The 16,045-nt window shown below is 39.9% G+C and overlaps 5 protein-coding genes across 7 annotated transcripts; 1 reads left to right on the forward strand and 4 right to left on the reverse strand.

Annotated features, from left to right (window-relative positions):
• Nucleotides 1-27: 27 nt before the first annotated feature.
• LOC125467943 (type I inositol polyphosphate 5-phosphatase 4-like) lies at nt 28-2,866 on the reverse strand. Of its 3 annotated transcripts, none has more exons than XM_048577900.1 (8): nt 2,709-2,866; nt 2,333-2,560; nt 2,124-2,214; nt 1,921-2,031; nt 1,221-1,802; nt 672-935; nt 360-549; nt 28-242 (listed from the first exon to the last, which is right to left on the reverse strand). In XM_048577900.1, the coding sequence occupies exons 2-8, from the start codon at nt 2,436-2,438 to the stop codon at nt 117-119; spliced, it is 1,470 nt and encodes a 489-aa protein (XP_048433857.1). In that variant the 5' UTR covers nt 2,439-2,560; nt 2,709-2,866; the 3' UTR covers nt 28-116. The 3 variants fall into 3 exon arrangements, with proteins under 3 accessions (XP_048433857.1, XP_048433858.1, XP_048433859.1); XM_048577901.1 differs by having other exon boundaries at nt 2,649-2,713; XM_048577902.1 differs by lacking the exon at nt 2,709-2,866 and having other exon boundaries at nt 2,124-2,257; nt 2,333-2,634.
• A 2,617-nt stretch (nt 2,867-5,483) lies between these two features.
• LOC125474201 lies at nt 5,484-5,987 on the reverse strand. Its single transcript, XM_048577639.1, has one exon. The coding sequence runs from the start codon at nt 5,985-5,987 to the stop codon at nt 5,484-5,486; it is 504 nt and encodes a 167-aa protein (XP_048433596.1).
• Nucleotides 5,988-8,064: 2,077 nt separating this feature from the next.
• LOC125474346 lies at nt 8,065-9,210 on the reverse strand. The gene is made up of 2 exons (XM_048577904.1): nt 8,868-9,210; nt 8,065-8,357 (listed from the first exon to the last, which is right to left on the reverse strand). The coding sequence occupies exons 1-2, from the start codon at nt 9,180-9,182 to the stop codon at nt 8,325-8,327; spliced, it is 348 nt and encodes a 115-aa protein (XP_048433861.1). The 5' UTR covers nt 9,183-9,210; the 3' UTR covers nt 8,065-8,324.
• Nucleotides 9,182-11,986, reverse strand: LOC125474202. Its single transcript, XM_048577640.1, has 4 exons — nt 11,825-11,986; nt 11,509-11,685; nt 9,234-10,550; nt 9,182-9,190 (listed from the first exon to the last, which is right to left on the reverse strand). The coding sequence occupies exons 1-4, from the start codon at nt 11,840-11,842 to the stop codon at nt 9,182-9,184; spliced, it is 1,521 nt and encodes a 506-aa protein (XP_048433597.1). The 5' UTR covers nt 11,843-11,986.
• Nucleotides 11,987-13,376: 1,390 nt separating this feature from the next.
• On the forward strand, nt 13,377-15,661 carry LOC103928471 (inactive LRR receptor-like serine/threonine-protein kinase BIR2). The gene has a single exon (XM_048577903.1). The coding sequence runs from the start codon at nt 13,618-13,620 to the stop codon at nt 15,421-15,423; it is 1,806 nt and encodes a 601-aa protein (XP_048433860.1). The 5' UTR covers nt 13,377-13,617; the 3' UTR covers nt 15,424-15,661.
• Nucleotides 15,662-16,045: the final 384 nt, after the last annotated feature.

Raw genomic sequence — 16,045 nt, forward strand, 5'->3', positions numbered from 1 at the left:
AGGTTCCATGCTGCTGAATTTAAACAATTGAAATTAAACGACTATAACTATATCATAGATAATTGCTTACTACACTACATTGGAGAGCATGCATCCAACAACACACTTGCCAAATGCTAGCTGCAACCACTGTCATCTATTTGTTCTATACAACTTCCATTTTGTGTTGGTGATTCTTCGAAATCCTTTACGATCAATGATAAAAATGTAGAACTGGCCTCTTCATCACTGTTGCTCTGCATCTGCATTGATAAATTTCTTCTCATTATTCCAACAACAAAAAGCTTTATCTTCTTACAAAACTCAAATTGAACATGACATATAGTTTACTGAACTTGACCTTGTTAGAGAGAACTTACAATTTCTTTAGGAGTTTGTATGGCGGGAAGAATGGTATGCATTGAAACCATTCTTGGATTAGTAGACTGTTCTACGTCTACCTGTGTTGAGAATAGGGCAGAGACGGGCCGATGGTCTGAGAACTTACTTTCACTACGGAAATAAGAGAGCTGTGTCACCCCTTTTCCATACCACAGAATTCTATCACACCTGCCACCATAATTAAATTACGTCTTTAGTTTTTATGTAACAGAAGAAAGTTAAGGTATTTGTTGATCAAGGCTCATGGGAGGCCTATGGGGGGGTAGACAACTGATTCCGGTGGTTCTTACCATGCTGGAGTCCTTTGCTTCTCTCCTGATCTGCCTGGAAGCCCACCTGAATAGCGATTGCAATTTGATGAAGAATACTTATAGGTAGGTGCAAATTCTAAAGCTCCCTCCTTCCAACCCTGAAATACCCCACCATATTCTCGTTCCCTACGAAGTTGATCAAATTCTTGCAACGCTGTCCAGTCTAGTTTCTTTATCATCTGCCTGGCTGAATTGTCCTCCAAGTATAGCCTATAGTTGAGATCCCCGAACCAGAAAATCCGACTGTTTCACAACAGAAAAATTAGCCGTTAAGGATGACTTCTTCCATTCTTTGATAATTTTGACTCATTCAGTTAATTGGGTCATCCAGATACCTTATTGGTTTTAAAATCTGGTTAAATTTTGACAGACTTCTGTGAGTATTGAGTTTTGGTTACGTTAAAGCATACTACTAGTTGTCAAAGCTGTCCTATCATTGTCAGTTTTAGGAACTCTTGTAATTATTGGGTTGAATAACGAATAACGGGAAAATTTTACTGCTACATTTCTACTGGGAGGAACACGTACTCGTGTCCTAAGATGGTGAGAGGATGAGGAATATCGTCGTCTGAAGAGGATCGAGGGAAAGCCGTTCGCTTAAAAATCTCTGCGACTTGATGATTCCTTCTACCTTCATCTCCTTTCTTCTCTCCAGAAGCTAAATGGGCAACAACAAAGCAAAAACTAGTTCTCTCGATTGTCATGCTAACTGAAACCGAACCTTTGTTTCCCAAATAACCCATGATGCCACAGGCCACGGAACAAACTTTAACATTTGAAATGTTATATTTTCTGACCAATTCACTTTTCATCCATACACTAATGAAGACTCCAACCATCTTCTTGCTTGCAATTAGCTTGTACTTACTCACACTATTTGGCTTTTCTTGTAGGGTTCTTGATTGCTCCCTCGTGATTTCAGGTTCGAGTTCAGAAAGTTGCACATAATTGTAGTTCTCACTAGAAATTGGATGAACAATGGGCGTCGACCAAGGGCATCCGAATTTTTCGTTGAGAGTTTTCCCTATCAGCAGGTTCCAGTTTCTTGCTTCGGTTGGGTCTTCCACTCCTATCACATTTCGGGTCTTCAAAGGTACGATCTCCTGAAATCTGCAAGCGAAATATCCGAGTTGTGATATCCATGCGACTTTCTCATATTAGTCAGAAAAAAAATCAAGAAAATATGAACACTATATGTAATGTTGAGTTCCAAGTTTATATAACATACCCGAGAACATACATGTCTGCCGCGTCCTTAAGATTCAACCACTCATCCAAATCTACTGCCAAGCTCCCTCTGGGAGACCTTCCAGCAACATTCCAAGTTCCCACAAAGATTCTAAAACATACGAAAATGGTTATCAGACGAAGTACTATAAGATCATACACTTTCCTGTTGCTTTCTTTCTTCCATAAATCGAAAAAAATTACCTCAACTCACTAGTTGAAGTGCATGGATCCATCTCTATGGACTGAAAGAGAATATCATCCAAGTAATCTGCGCTTTCATCTTCGCCCCCATCTGGAGAAAAATTCAGTAAACTTCAGTCCGGATTGAACTTACTCTGTGGACAGAAGAAGAATAAGAACGCGAATAAGAAGGAAGTCGGTATCAAATCCATAGTTAGAAGAAACAAAACCTGAAACTTGACTCAGTTGATAGGATTCAGCTCTCTTATGCTTTCTCTTGAACCACTTTCTAAACATTCTTCCCCTAACTCTCCGGTCTTTCGTATGTCCATACATCAACTACAAAATAGGTAGAGCACTAGAGGATCGCCGTTGTGAAACTCCGTAATACTCCTGCGCCTTGCTGATCAGATGAAAGCTGTTCCCCTCCTACCATGGCGGCCTCTAGCCGCATTGCTCTGGACACAAAAACAAAACGCGGGTTTAGCTGTAAGAACATCGTATAGCCCGCCGTGTTCGGAAGCGATTCAAAGCATAGGAACAGACAAGCGCAAGAAGCTGAGAGAAAATACGGATCCGGCGGCAAACACAAGAGAGAAAACATACCGTGCGTGTGAAGGCAGAGATGGTTAAGAATTAGGATAAGTAGGGGAGGATTAAAAGCACAATGGCTCTTTCATTTGGTTTGATTATTCGGGTTGGTTAGGTTGGTGGTTGTCACGTTCGTGTCGTGGGATTTCTACGTGACAAGATTGTAACATGTCCAAGTCAAATAATTAAAAAGCCAGGTTATAGGCTTACAGCATTGGGTACACCTACGAGGGGTCCAAAGTCCAATCAACAAGCTAGAATATCTTTGTACATATCTGCCCCTATAGGCTTCTTAGACTTCACTAATTCTGCATTAACTAGCTAAATGGTGTATCTTCCATTAATTAATCACAAGTTGAACTATGTGTCTGGTTGTCAGCTGATACAAGTCTCACGACCTATCAATAACTTGTTAGACTAAATGAGTTGGTCCGGAAAACAGATTGTGTTTGTCGTTTTCGTGTCATACTTGTTATCTTAACGAGTTCTAAACAGATGACCCGATAATGATCCAATTTCTTTATGAATCGTGTTATTTCATGTCAGGTTAACAAGTTATGCAAGAAATTGTTTTGTCTAATGTATGGATCTGACAAACGATGTCTCATTGGGTTCTTACCCGATAATAACTTAACTCGTTAATTGATCGTGCCAGAAATTAACAGGTATATATGTGAGTGACTGTCAATCGTGGATGAAGGTGAATTTCATGACTCACCAATCGTCAATGAGAGTGAGGCCGACGACTCATCAACCACTGAGCTCTTTTGGTCTATATGTGATAAGTTGTTGTCCCAACTCCTAGTAAGGATTAATGGCCAAAATAAAACTCCAAAATGAAGATCATCTCACCATCGGTCCATGTGGGAGCATGGATATGGGGTCCAAAGTAGTAATGACGCCAGTGACTTGTACGTTTGGATTTATTGTACAAGCACATGAAGTATGCAGCATGCAAAAATAGGTCAGACAGGTGGTATGAATGAGTACGGCGATCAGTAAAAATAGCTTAGCTTCAAAGTTTGAAACTTTCAATATAACTATAAAAAACCTGGAAGCAGATTGTCTGCCTTCCTGTTTAGATGTCATTCACATTCCTTCCTAATTTATACGATCACAGTTAAACTATGTCAATATTTTATATTTCTATTACTTTTTGCCTTATTATCTCTATAAAAAATCAATATAAAATATTTACGTAACTTAACCGTGATCGCATAAAATAAGAGAGGATGGAAAGGATAGGCAATCTGCCTCCAAACAAAAGTTACGTTTTTCGTCGGTTGTGCAGGCTGGCCTTGAGTTAAAATCTTCTGCACTTTGACCTTTTGTGGCCTCAGTGTACCTTGCAGATTTGAACTGGCGGATCGGAATTAATTTGATCCACACTTATCCTTTGGAAGCTGGATTTTGACGTATTTTAATTAAATTCTTCTTGTTTTCTTGGGTTTGAGACATTCTGGCGGGAGAAGTCTATGCGATTATAGTCTTTGCAGATAGCTTTCTACCTCAAACTATAATGAGATGCTTACTCCTCAACCTTCGTTCCTTGGGGACCATTTGATTCCTTTTCCAATCATTACTCGTAAAATGACGACCATACCCTCCCATTCTAGCACCCATCATAGAAATTGAAGAACAATGCTTAGCTACTTAAAGATGAGTAGGAAATTCTACTTAAAATTTCTTAAAATTGTTCGTTGTCAATTTATAGAATTTTGTGTTTATAATCAGAACCGTTCATGTTATAAATCACCCTGTAAAGATTGTATTTGCAAAAAATCAATTAAAACTAAGGTCGTTTAGTCATCAAACTATGTAAAAACAAACCAACGGTATTTGTAAAAGCATTACGAATCGTCTATGTATTTACTACAATAAATTGACTAAACGACCTTAGTTTTAATTTATTTTTTGCAGAGATGATCTTTACCGTATGATTCATAGTATGAACGATTCTGATCATAAGCACAAAGCTTTGTGATTAAAACATTAAGAGTTTCGAGTGAGAGTTCCTACTCATCTTTGAGTAGCCAAGTATTGTTCGGAATTGAATACCTTGTCAAGTGTTTGGAAGTTTGTTTGGGTGGGAAAATTAACCTTGTTAATTTATTTGATATTGTTGCATCGCATATATGGCAGGCTCGGTTTTGTATCTATATTTCTTTTCATGTAATCTCTTACATGAGAAAACGTTTTCATTACGTGAAAAAAGAGAGAGATACTATAATATACGCCCAAATACATGCAAGTCTCTCTACAAGGTTATAATTCAAAAGGTACATACAAATTTCCGTCTCACTTAGTCACACAATGTTCATAATGAATTTCATTTTGATGGACGAAAGGACATTGCATGTGCTTATAAGTAAATTAGGCTACTCTCAAATTGTCAATTGGTTTTATAGTAGAACCTGAGCTTTTTTCATAGTATTAAAGCAAGTTGTCCCACGTGTAAAACTCAACTGCCACACGTGCTTCACATACCCTCTTGTGTTATCCACGTGTTAGGCTTGAAAATTCACACATGTACTAATGAAACATGTTGAGAATGAACACTACATTGATGGGAGGAAGGTTCTTGCACCCATATTGCCATACACATTGATAAGAGGAAAAATCTTGCATTCATATTACCAATTGGTTTTATAATGGAATCTCAACTTTCTTCGTATATGAGACCCTATTATTACACTCTAAACAACTCCTTCCAACATCACTAACTAAAACATATTACAGGTTTAAAAATCAGAATGCTGGTTTTTTAAACCCTTAACCCTACAACCTTAATCAGTTTCTTGCATCGGAAACCAAATGCTGCCGGAACATAACGATGAAAGCTTCCACTTTCTCATTCAAATCCTCCTTCGACAGCTTCCTAACCTCCTCGTCCTCCGCATCGTCTTCAACCCGCTCATGCTCGCTCTCACCACCGCCGCTGTCCGATCTCTTGCACATTTCATCCTCACATACCTTAACTCGTTCAACTATTTGAGGAGCTGATGGGCACCGATACTCTCTTCTCTTTACTCCTTCGTTGCTTTTGAATCCTTCGGCATTGTTTTCGCCATTGTTTTTGTTTTCACATTCTCGACCAATACTCGACGTCCCGGAAGAAATGGAGGTGAAAACAATGGCTAAGAGGACAAGGTTGAGTAGAAGGAAAACCCACGCCCGCCATTGCTCCATGAGAAACACCATTAACATAAAACGTTTCAAACATGCCATCAACACAGCTGCTCCTGCTGTGACCAAAACTGTGTTTATTCTCCCACTCTCTCTCATCTTCTCCATATGATATCAATGTGTTTGGTTTTCTCAGATGTTACAAATTGTGATATCATCTGTTTGGTCTGGTTTATATGTACCAGGGGCAGGGGGTGGGGGGATGGGATTTATCCGTGGGATTTTGGGTTGCTGAACAGGAGAGGATTTTGTGGGATTTGTGAGTGCGCTTCAGTTTTTCAAGGGGCAGCTGTGATGATCAGAGAGACGTGACTTAAGCTTGCTTGGGGAGGGGAGACATCTAGACATATATTCACTGAAGCCTGCAGTCCATGTTCTTCCTTTCAGCGACGTGAATTGCAACCATATGATGAGTTCTCCAATTTGGATTTAGTCTTCTAGCTGGTTGTGAAAGTATTCTTACGTGTAATCATTCTATCACAAGAGCAATTTACATGAAACGGGTTTATTGTCACTGCCACATGACGTCTTTTGTCCAATAATGCATTGACATGTGCACCGCTACGTAGCATACTGATCTAATGATACATTGCTGTGTGGGGAAAAACTGGCACATGACAATGTATTATTGGATAAATGACACCATGTAATGGTGAACATGTTTATATAAGTCTTTCTCCTGTTTCTCTGTTACGTGAGGAGTAAGTATGATAGAGGATATCCTCAATTACACTCAAAATGTTTTCTTGATTTTGGAAACTTAGCTTGCTAAATTCTCTTAATATATGTTCAATATGAGTTTTGTCATAGTCATGCAGGAATATATTCTGGACAATTTCTCGACTTTAGATTTAACCATGCAAGTTTTTTTACCTTTGGTTTTTAAGACATTCTCACACGTAATCAAATATGTTCATCACTCCATCTCACCCGTTACATAATTTAAAGTAATGAATGAGATTATGTGACAAAATATTCTGTTAAACCAACAAAAATTCTCTTAATTTTGGCGCTGGATTAAATTCCAGCCTACCAAAACAAAAGTCATTACTTTTGGGATTATCAAGGTCGATCTTCTTGCTTGTATGAAAATGGAAGAAAAATATCTCTACTAATTAATAAAATTTTCTTTGTCAATAAAAAAAATGTGAAAAGACAAATTAGCCTTCTATCATACAAAAAAAATTATGGGCCATATTGTAATTTCACATCTTCAAATTTTACTGTTTTTTATTGAAACTTTATCTATAGACGATGTTAAAATACCTTCAATATTAAAAAAACAAAAAACAAAAAATCTCCGACTCTCCCCATGTTCTCTCTCCTTCTCATTTCCCAAAAAAATATGTTCATTCATACAAATTATGTGGGCCAATGCTAGTTTGATTTAATTTAATTAAAGCTTAGGTTAGGCGAAATTCTAGAGAAGTAGTAAGGAAAGGCGCATGCCTTTTTACTCGAATCGGAAGTTGGAACTCAGAAAAGCGGGCCTTGCCGCGTAAAGGAGGGGCAACGAAATTATAAAACGTGAAGGTCGAAAAAGCACGCCTGTTTGCTTCATCATCAGAAAAACGACCCCTCATGCCACCGTAATTACATCACCACCACCGTCAGCGGCAGCAGCTGTCAGCACCAGAGAATCATTCTTTTGGTTCTTTTGGGTTCCTGCGTTTTTTCAAATTTTCATAGAAAGAAGAGATTTCAATCTACAGGTCCACAAGAATCTCTTGTCCAATTAATATTCAGTCTTGATATTGTGATGTGTTTTAAAAGTACATTCAAATGCAAATGTGGGCGTTAAGATGGTCCAACTAACCAAACCGGTCAATCTGAACCTGATTTGGTCTGGACCAAAAAAAAAAGGAACTATCTAAAACCAAACCGGGCTGAAATGCAAAAACCAGCTCGTTATGCCGTGGGCAGACATTTGGAAGCGAATTGCATCGGTTTTTAGATTGAACCCTTTGCGGACCAAACAGAAGAAAAAAGAATCAAGTAAACAAGAAATGGCCCAAACTTTCAGCAACTAGACACTGAAGTGGTTATCATTCTAAACTGCTCTAATTTTCTGAGGGGATTGAATCAGGATGCAAGTAGACGGACACACTACCTTTAACCAAACTGATCTAACTCACATGATGACTTGTTCGAGCAGCTTCCTGTGCTACGAGAATGAGATACAAAAGATTCTAAGCGTCAGCTTGCAATATGCTTACTGAAAATCGCAGACGATAAATGTTTGGAGGCATCTTGGAAGAAGTTTTGAGAGGAATTGATTTGTAAAAATAGTATTGAAAAACTGAGAATTAACGGACATTACTGCATATTTATAAATCTCTCTTGCCGCCTCTCTCTTTCCCTCTTTCTCCCCTGATGCTATGCAGCCAATTGTCCGTCAATTTTTGTCAAAAAACATCCTTCGAAAACTACCTCTGATCGTGGTTCTTAATCCCATCTCTTCCCAGACAATGATATGAGCTGCCAACAAATGAAAGATTAAGCGAGATCAATGACCCCGTAGCAGTAACTTAACAGGCATATAGATTATAGAGTGTAGTCCCCAAAAATAAAGATTTCACAGACAAACCATATATCAAAGCATAAATAAGTTTGGAGGCAACAGCGGCTAAGTTCCGTATTTAGCAATCTTGTTATAGTTCTCGCCTTGGGGATTAAAGCTCTACAATATACTTCAGGTCATTTCAACCAAAGATCCCGAGTTTCAATGGAACATTACAATATCCAATTGTATTTGTTTTGCTCTGTGAAATTTAACAAATATGCGTGAATTGTAACACATTTCATGATTCATGGTTGCCTAATTGACCTACTTTCCTCCCCAGCCTAAGTAAACTTTTCCCAAACACAGTGCACAGTGACCTTAGCCCTTGGCGTGCTAATACAATTCACGGATGTGAAAAATAAGGTCAAGTTATCTCAGTTTTCAATTCAAATTTGGAATGAAGAAAAGGACTGTTGGCAACCAACCTGTCGAGCAACCTGAGCCAGTCGCCGGCTGTCCCTAGATAATTCATCTGTCGTTTGTGGCTGTTGTGCAACACATTCTTTCTCTTCCATCCTCCTCTTAGCAGTGATCTCTTCACCAGGATTCCTTGAGGAATTCTTGCGCTTCCTCTGGAAAGTGTACTTGAGAAGTCTGCTGTTGTCCACATGACTAGGAGATCCATTTGATTGTTCTGATGCTCTCACGTCTTTTAATTCAGAACTCATCAATAATGCACTTGCATCTTTTAATTCAGATTTCATCGATGATGCATTCACATGTTCTAGTTCAGAATTCATCAATGACACTTTGACAGTTTTTAGCTCGGAGTTCATTAGTGATACATCAACAGAACAAAGGTCGAGTTCAGAACTCAGGGCCTCTGAATTCTCAATACCATCACTTTCCGTCATCAACACAGGCACATCTATCAACTCCATGTCCTTGTCTGCTGCATCCTGGACAGTTCCAGATTTATTCATCCCCTTCATGCTCACCGCGACACTAGCTGACCCTGATATAGGATCCACATCATTTCTCATTAATCTCAACCCACGATCCAGACGGGGCAATGGCTTCATCTTAGCCGCATTTTCAGTTGTGATTGGTTGATCTTCCCAAGATTTCACACCACCATAAAGTAAATACGCAAAAGTCCTGCAGCGGGACAGAACAGAAGATGGCTGATCAGTAGTCGTGAGTGAGGTTGTAATGTCATCCTTACTTTTCATTTTCCTTTTTCTTTTTCCCTTCGGAATATTCTTAACTCTGTCCATGAAATAGCAGCTACTATGCTGCAAACTTTCTTCCAACCCACTGGAAGTTCCTTTCATGTCTACATTCTTGGTCTCGATAGAGGGCAGGATGCAAGCTTCTTTTTGAGAACTATCATTTCCATTGACCGAATACACTCTACAACGAGAAGGAACAGAAGTTTGTTGGTGAGATTTCATGAGCTCACTAGGACGATATCGGCCCGAGGTTTTGGCTTTCCCAAATCCAGTCTGCCTTCTTCGTAATGTGTGCACTTTAGCATTCCTTTTGGTCTCTTCCAAAGATGGGCCATTAACTACTTCCACGCTGTTGTCGCTAAAAGAGGGTGAATCACACTTTTCTTCCTCCTTGTCATTTGCTTTGATGACCAACTCATTCTTCTCATGGCAAATGCTATTGTCTACATATCCAGAGGGCAGCGGTTTATCATCAAGTAAGTTTCTTTCAAAAGCACGAATTCTCTGTGTGCATCCATTTCTGAGCAGCTCAGGCTCCTTGGGTCTCATGATTATTGAGGCAAGGTCAGAGTCAGGTGCAAACAATTTATCCAAATCAGAAACACTTCGTTTCATTTCATTACAGCACTTATGCTCAATACCTCTATTTACTTCGATGTTCTTTGGGCCAGAAGTTGGAATAGTTTCATGTTCTGAAGCTAAAGAAGATAGTATGATGGGCTCAGGTATCGGATTGTAGGAAAATGATGCATCTTCAATCGTCATTTGTTCGTCCAAAGGCTTCACTTGGTTGTTATTTACCCTCTCCAATTCACTCCATACTTGTTTCAACTCTGATCTCAGATCAGTTATGATATCCTCCGCCTCTTGGAGCTGCGCTTCAAGCTCTTCAATCTTTCTTTGTTGGCTCAAAGAAGTTATCTCCGCTTCACTTGTCTGCGTCAATTGAAATGTCCACTAAGTAAGAGCACTTATAGTAAATACAATGAGTGAGTGATCAGTATAAATTCCATAAGATATACATAAAACTCTTGCATCACTCAATTTGCACATGGGTATATTACATTGAGAATCTATAGAACCTTCAAGCAATACCAGACGACGCAAGTATAAACGACCAAACATCACAAGGAGTAAACCCTGCAAATTTAGACAAGGCATAATGGATGCATCACAGGAGTTTCAAAATGTGTAGATTGATTAAACATCAACAAAGAGCTTACTCCTAAACGACAACGTTGACAGTCGAACAAGTAGTTAGCACTTGGGAAATGCTATCTAGCTTTTTGGAAAATTTAATTGCTTGAACAGAAGATGCAAAGGGATTTCTTGCTTTTTGAAACGTGAAGCTTCTTCAAAGTTAAAAATACCCGAAAAATGCTTTTTCATAGCAACGAATTGCAATTACTCTCAAATCAAAACACTCACGTTCCATCCAAATTAGATTACAAAGATTCTTCAATTGCTACCTTCCATTTCGTCAAAGTTCAGTATACCTAAAAATTAACAAAGAGCTTTTGCTTTTAGAAATAGAAAACTGCTTTCACAGCACACAAAGAGACACCCTGTAGACATCAAAATTTCAGCGAAATAAATGTTCACCAAAAGTGAAGCATCATCTACGTTCAATAGAACAGAAAATGGCTGCTTTCGCGAAAACGAATCGCAATTACAACCTCCAGAATTCCAACACATTCATATTCCATCCAAACAAAATCACAAAGATTCAAGATTGATGATTCCATTTAGTTTTGACAAATAAAAAAAAACCCCTCTTTCCAACCAAGAACAGGAATCCGATCATCAAAACTAGTAAAAAAAAAAAAAAACTTTAAACTTCAAGGATGCAAAATTCAGAAGGGAAAAAAAAAAGAAAAATAAGAAAGAAGCAAACCTTGGAATCGAGCATTTGCTTTAAGCGGCAAAGCACGCGAAGCGCCTCGTCTTTCGTAAATTGCAGATCGTGCTGGTACCGGAGAGCCTTGCGCTCCGATGCCATTACTCTCGCCGCCGCCTCTTTCGCCGTGTTCAGAATTATCTCCGCGTACGCCTTCTTCAGAGCCTCCATTTTCTGCATCATCATCATCATCACCCACAAACCAAAGTAAATCAGCACCGGATTTTACAATATAAGATGAAAAGATTTGAAATTTGAGGCGGCGATGGCGGCGCCGCCGCCAGTAGTGGTGGAAGGTGGTTGAGAATTTCACCTGCGCCTCGTCGTCCATTTTCTCTTGGGGGCCAACTAACTAGTGAGAGTAGTGAAACAGTAGGCGAGAGAGAGAGAGAGAGAGAGAGAAGGGGGTGGGTTTTCGGTTGTTACTTGTTAAGCTGTGCCTGTATTGCGTGTGCCCCTGTCAGTTAGGTCTTGGGGGTTAGTGTGGTCATTTCACCCGTTTAGGCGCGCGAGGAGGGAAAATTGTGGGGCCCACCGATGGCATAAAGCTGTTTCCGACAGTTTAATATGACGCGGGTCGCGGTTCTTCTGTAAACGCGCGGTCAAGGTCACGTCTCCGCTGGAGCGTTACTGGGCTTCTATTGGGCCTCGTTTTTGTTATTTATTGGGCTTTGATGTCAAAGTATATTTTGGGCCAGGAAAGATTCAACTCGCATTCATACGATAGGAGTCGGTTAGATATCGCCAAATTTGTTTTCGAGATCTTCGATCGAAAGAGTGAAATTATGAATTAGGATTATCTTTACTTTAAATGTTTTTATTTCTTTAATGTTAAAAGTTAATAAAGAAATGTATGCGCACGTATTAGTTTCGGCCAATAAAATCTTCTTCTTTTTTCCGAATATTGACACCGAGATTGAGAATAAGTCGATTTCTTCTCATGTCGGTGATATTTTCACGATATTGTCAATATTACATAATAATTTCAATAGCTTGATAGTGGTTTTTGTTTTACAAGATAATTTGGTAGAGTAATTCAATTTATATAGATAAGAATGTAAAGAGCTAACACATTATCCATGTATACATATATGATATCAACGCTAAACGAAATAAGAATAAAATAAACGCAAGTAGTTATAATATGAAACAAATTTGACTGAAAAAAAGCACATGAAACAAAAATAAAGATATGACCAAAATAGAAGGGAAACAAATTTGACAAATGGAGCGATACTAAGATAAATTCCATCCTATCAATGAAAAAAAATCTCAATGCATCGAGAACACGGCCTAAGACACTGAATGTCATAATATAAATTTTTTTTAAGTGTCATTTTAAACAATGTCCAAAGTATGTGCTCATATTTTGAACACATTAAAAAATAGGGAACTTTAACTAAATGTTTCCAGTACTGTTTATTTTAATAAAAACCATATTTTTACACTAAAAACTCAATCCTGATACCATTCACTCTACCCTTTATTTTATCCTTACCGTTAAAACTCAAAATTTTTAAACCTTTTTATTAGTTTTCTTAAAAAATATCTCTCAGTCTACAAGCTAGTGGCAGTCAAAGTCAATGATGCATATTCCCAAACTCTGATTGGCTGGGCACTAAAGGGCAAATCAATACAGAAGAATAAAACACACATTAATTAGAAACTAATTGGAAGTTAGTTAAATAATTGAAAGAAGTATCATATTCGGTTCATTATGTAGTTCAGTAGGCAGCCCCTTTTGGTCAAATAATCCCTCAATTAAAGTTAATTAAATTAAGCACCTGCCAACTAAAACAAGATTAAAACTTTATTTAACACAACCCCAGAATTTTCAACACTCAATTTTCAGTCACACATTTCGCAGTGATTCGTACAATTCAACCCTAAATTTTCCATGCCACTATTTGCCTGGAATGTAGTGGTAAATTGGTAATTTCGGACTTCAGACAGGGCGCAGAGAAGTCAATGGCCCTCGCTTTCTCTACAAGCCTACCTTCTTCCCCACAGATTACGCGCAAATTTGACTAAAAAGTCCGGACCTTTGAGCATTTCAGACCTCAAGGAGCAGAACCCACAATCTGTTACCTGCTGAATTGGCCGGATATGGATTCCCGTACAGCCAGGATTTGGATTCCGGTGTTGTTTTTGAGCTGTGTGAGCACCCATTTCTGCTCTTACGCCGTCGTGGTCGAAGACGACTTGAGGTGCCTTCGGGGGCTGCAGCAGTCGCTGCATGATCCGCTCGAGAAGCTGGCGTCTTGGGATTTGCGGAACACCACCGTAGGAGTCGTCTGCAAGTTCGTCGGCGTCACCTGCTGGAACGATAAGGAGAATCGGATCGTCAAACTGGAGCTCCGAGAGATGGAGCTCACCGGCGCGGTTCCCAAGGAGATAGAGTACTGCGCCAGCCTCACGAGTCTGGATCTCGGCAGCAACGCTATTTCCGGGTCGATTCCGCCGGATATTTGCGATTGGTTGCCCTTTTTGGTGACCCTGGATTTGTCCGGGAACGACTTCTCCGGCCCGATCCCGCCGGGCCTCCAGCACTGTAAGTATCTGAACAATCTGATCCTTTCAGATAATAAGCTTACGGGTCCGATTCCCTATGAATTCTCTAGCTTGGGTAGGCTTAAGAGGTTTTCGGTGGCGAATAATAAGTTGAAGGGAGCTATCCCCTCGTTTCTCGACGATTTTGATAAGGCGGAGTTTGCCGGGAACAGCGGGCTTTGCGGCGGGCCTCTCGGGTCCAAGTGTGGTGGCTTGAGCAAAAAGAGTCTTGCTATTATAATTGCTGCCGGAGTTTTTGGCGCGGCTGCGTCTTTGCTGGCGGCTTTGGGGCTGTGGTGGTGGTACCATTTGAGGCTGAGTAAGCAGCGGAGGACGGGAGGCTTTGGTGTTGCGAGGGAAGATTGGGCTGAAAAGTTGAGGGCTCATAGGCTTACTCAAGTTTCCTTGTTTCAGAAGCCACTTGTGAAGGTTAAGTTGGCGGACTTGATGGCGGCTACCAATAATTTTAGCCCCGAAAATGAGATCATTTCGACTAGGACGGGGACTACTTACAAGGCCCTGCTGCCTGATGGGTCGGCGCTGGCCATTAAGCGGCTTAGTGCTTGTAAGCTCGCTGAGAAGCAGTTCCGGTTGGAGATGAACCGGTTAGGACAGCTTAGGCATCCGAATTTGACCCCCCTTTTGGGTTTCTGCATTGTGGAGGAGGAAAAGCTTTTGGTATATAAGTACTTGTCGAGTGGGACTTTGCATTCGTTGTTGCACGGAAGTGGTGAGGGATTGGATTGGCCGACTAGGTTTAGGATCGGTTTGGGTGCTGCCAGGGGACTTGCTTGGCTTCACCACGGTTGCCAACCTCCGATTATGCATCAGAACATATGCTCCAATGTGATCCTCCTCGACGAGGATTTTGATGCTAGGATAATGGATTTTGGATTGGCAACGCTCACGGCTTCTGATCCTAAGGAGAGCAGTTTCGTCAACGGAGACTTGGGAGAGCTCGGTTATGTAGCTCCAGAGTATCCGAGTACTCTGGTTGCGTCACTGAAAGGGGACGTTTATGGACTTGGAATTGTGCTTCTGGAGCTGGCGACCGGGCAAAAGCCTCTCGAAGTCAGCACGGCTGATGAAGGTTATAAGGGCAATGTTGTGGATTGGGTGAATCATCTATATAATTCTGGTCGAACCAAGGATGCCATCGATAAAGCTCTCATTGGAAAAGGGCATGACGAGGAAATTTTGCAGTTTCTGAAGATTGCTAGTAGTTGTGTGATTTCTCGGCCTAAGGACAGGTGGTCTATGTACCAGGTTTACCATGCATTGAAGAGTATGAGCAAAGAACACAGTTTCAGGGAACAAGACGACGAGTTTCCATTGCTCTTTCGCAAGCCAGATACTGAATAAGGATTCAGCGTAAACTCGAATCAAAGAGGAGAGAGATGACAAATGGTTACAGAATTCCGTATTGAGGTAAGTTTTATTATAAGGTTCATATATGTAAATGGTACTATGCTACGATGTGATCTCTATTTCAATTAGCCGGTTTTTCCCTATTTTTTAGTTAGCTGTATAATACAATAAACATCCTAAGGTCCTGCATCCCACGAAACTATTTGTTATAAATCCACTGATGTTTGCAATATGCTTTCCAGTTTTTCGCCATAGAAAGTTGGAATTAAAGATCGAAAAATGGAAGTTCCCGTGTAATATATTATATGCAAACAGTTAAATCCTTGCATTTTATCTGCTCAATCTGTTTCTTTTACTGCTTGACACAACGAAAATATTTCAGAACGTCTAAGTTTATCTGAATCGTGCTGGACTCCATAGACTACCATGACCTTCACATTCTCGTTGTTCAGATTTAAACAAGATTTTGTGTCGCGTGCTGATTCTACCGTGTTCAATTTCTTACGACCTCCTTTGCATATTAACTGTGTTTATGATTTAAACAAGATTTTGTTTTCACTCTTAAAGACTGTTGAAGATCAATTTATGTATTCGCAAAAAGAGTTGTGGATAGCTT

This window comes from the organism of the source record quoted next, unplaced genomic scaffold (genome assembly GCF_019419815.1).
Source record: "Pyrus x bretschneideri cultivar Hongxiangsu unplaced genomic scaffold, Pyrus_bretschneideri_v1 Contig12, whole genome shotgun sequence".
Classification (NCBI taxonomy): Eukaryota; Viridiplantae; Streptophyta; class Magnoliopsida; order Rosales; family Rosaceae; genus Pyrus; species Pyrus x bretschneideri.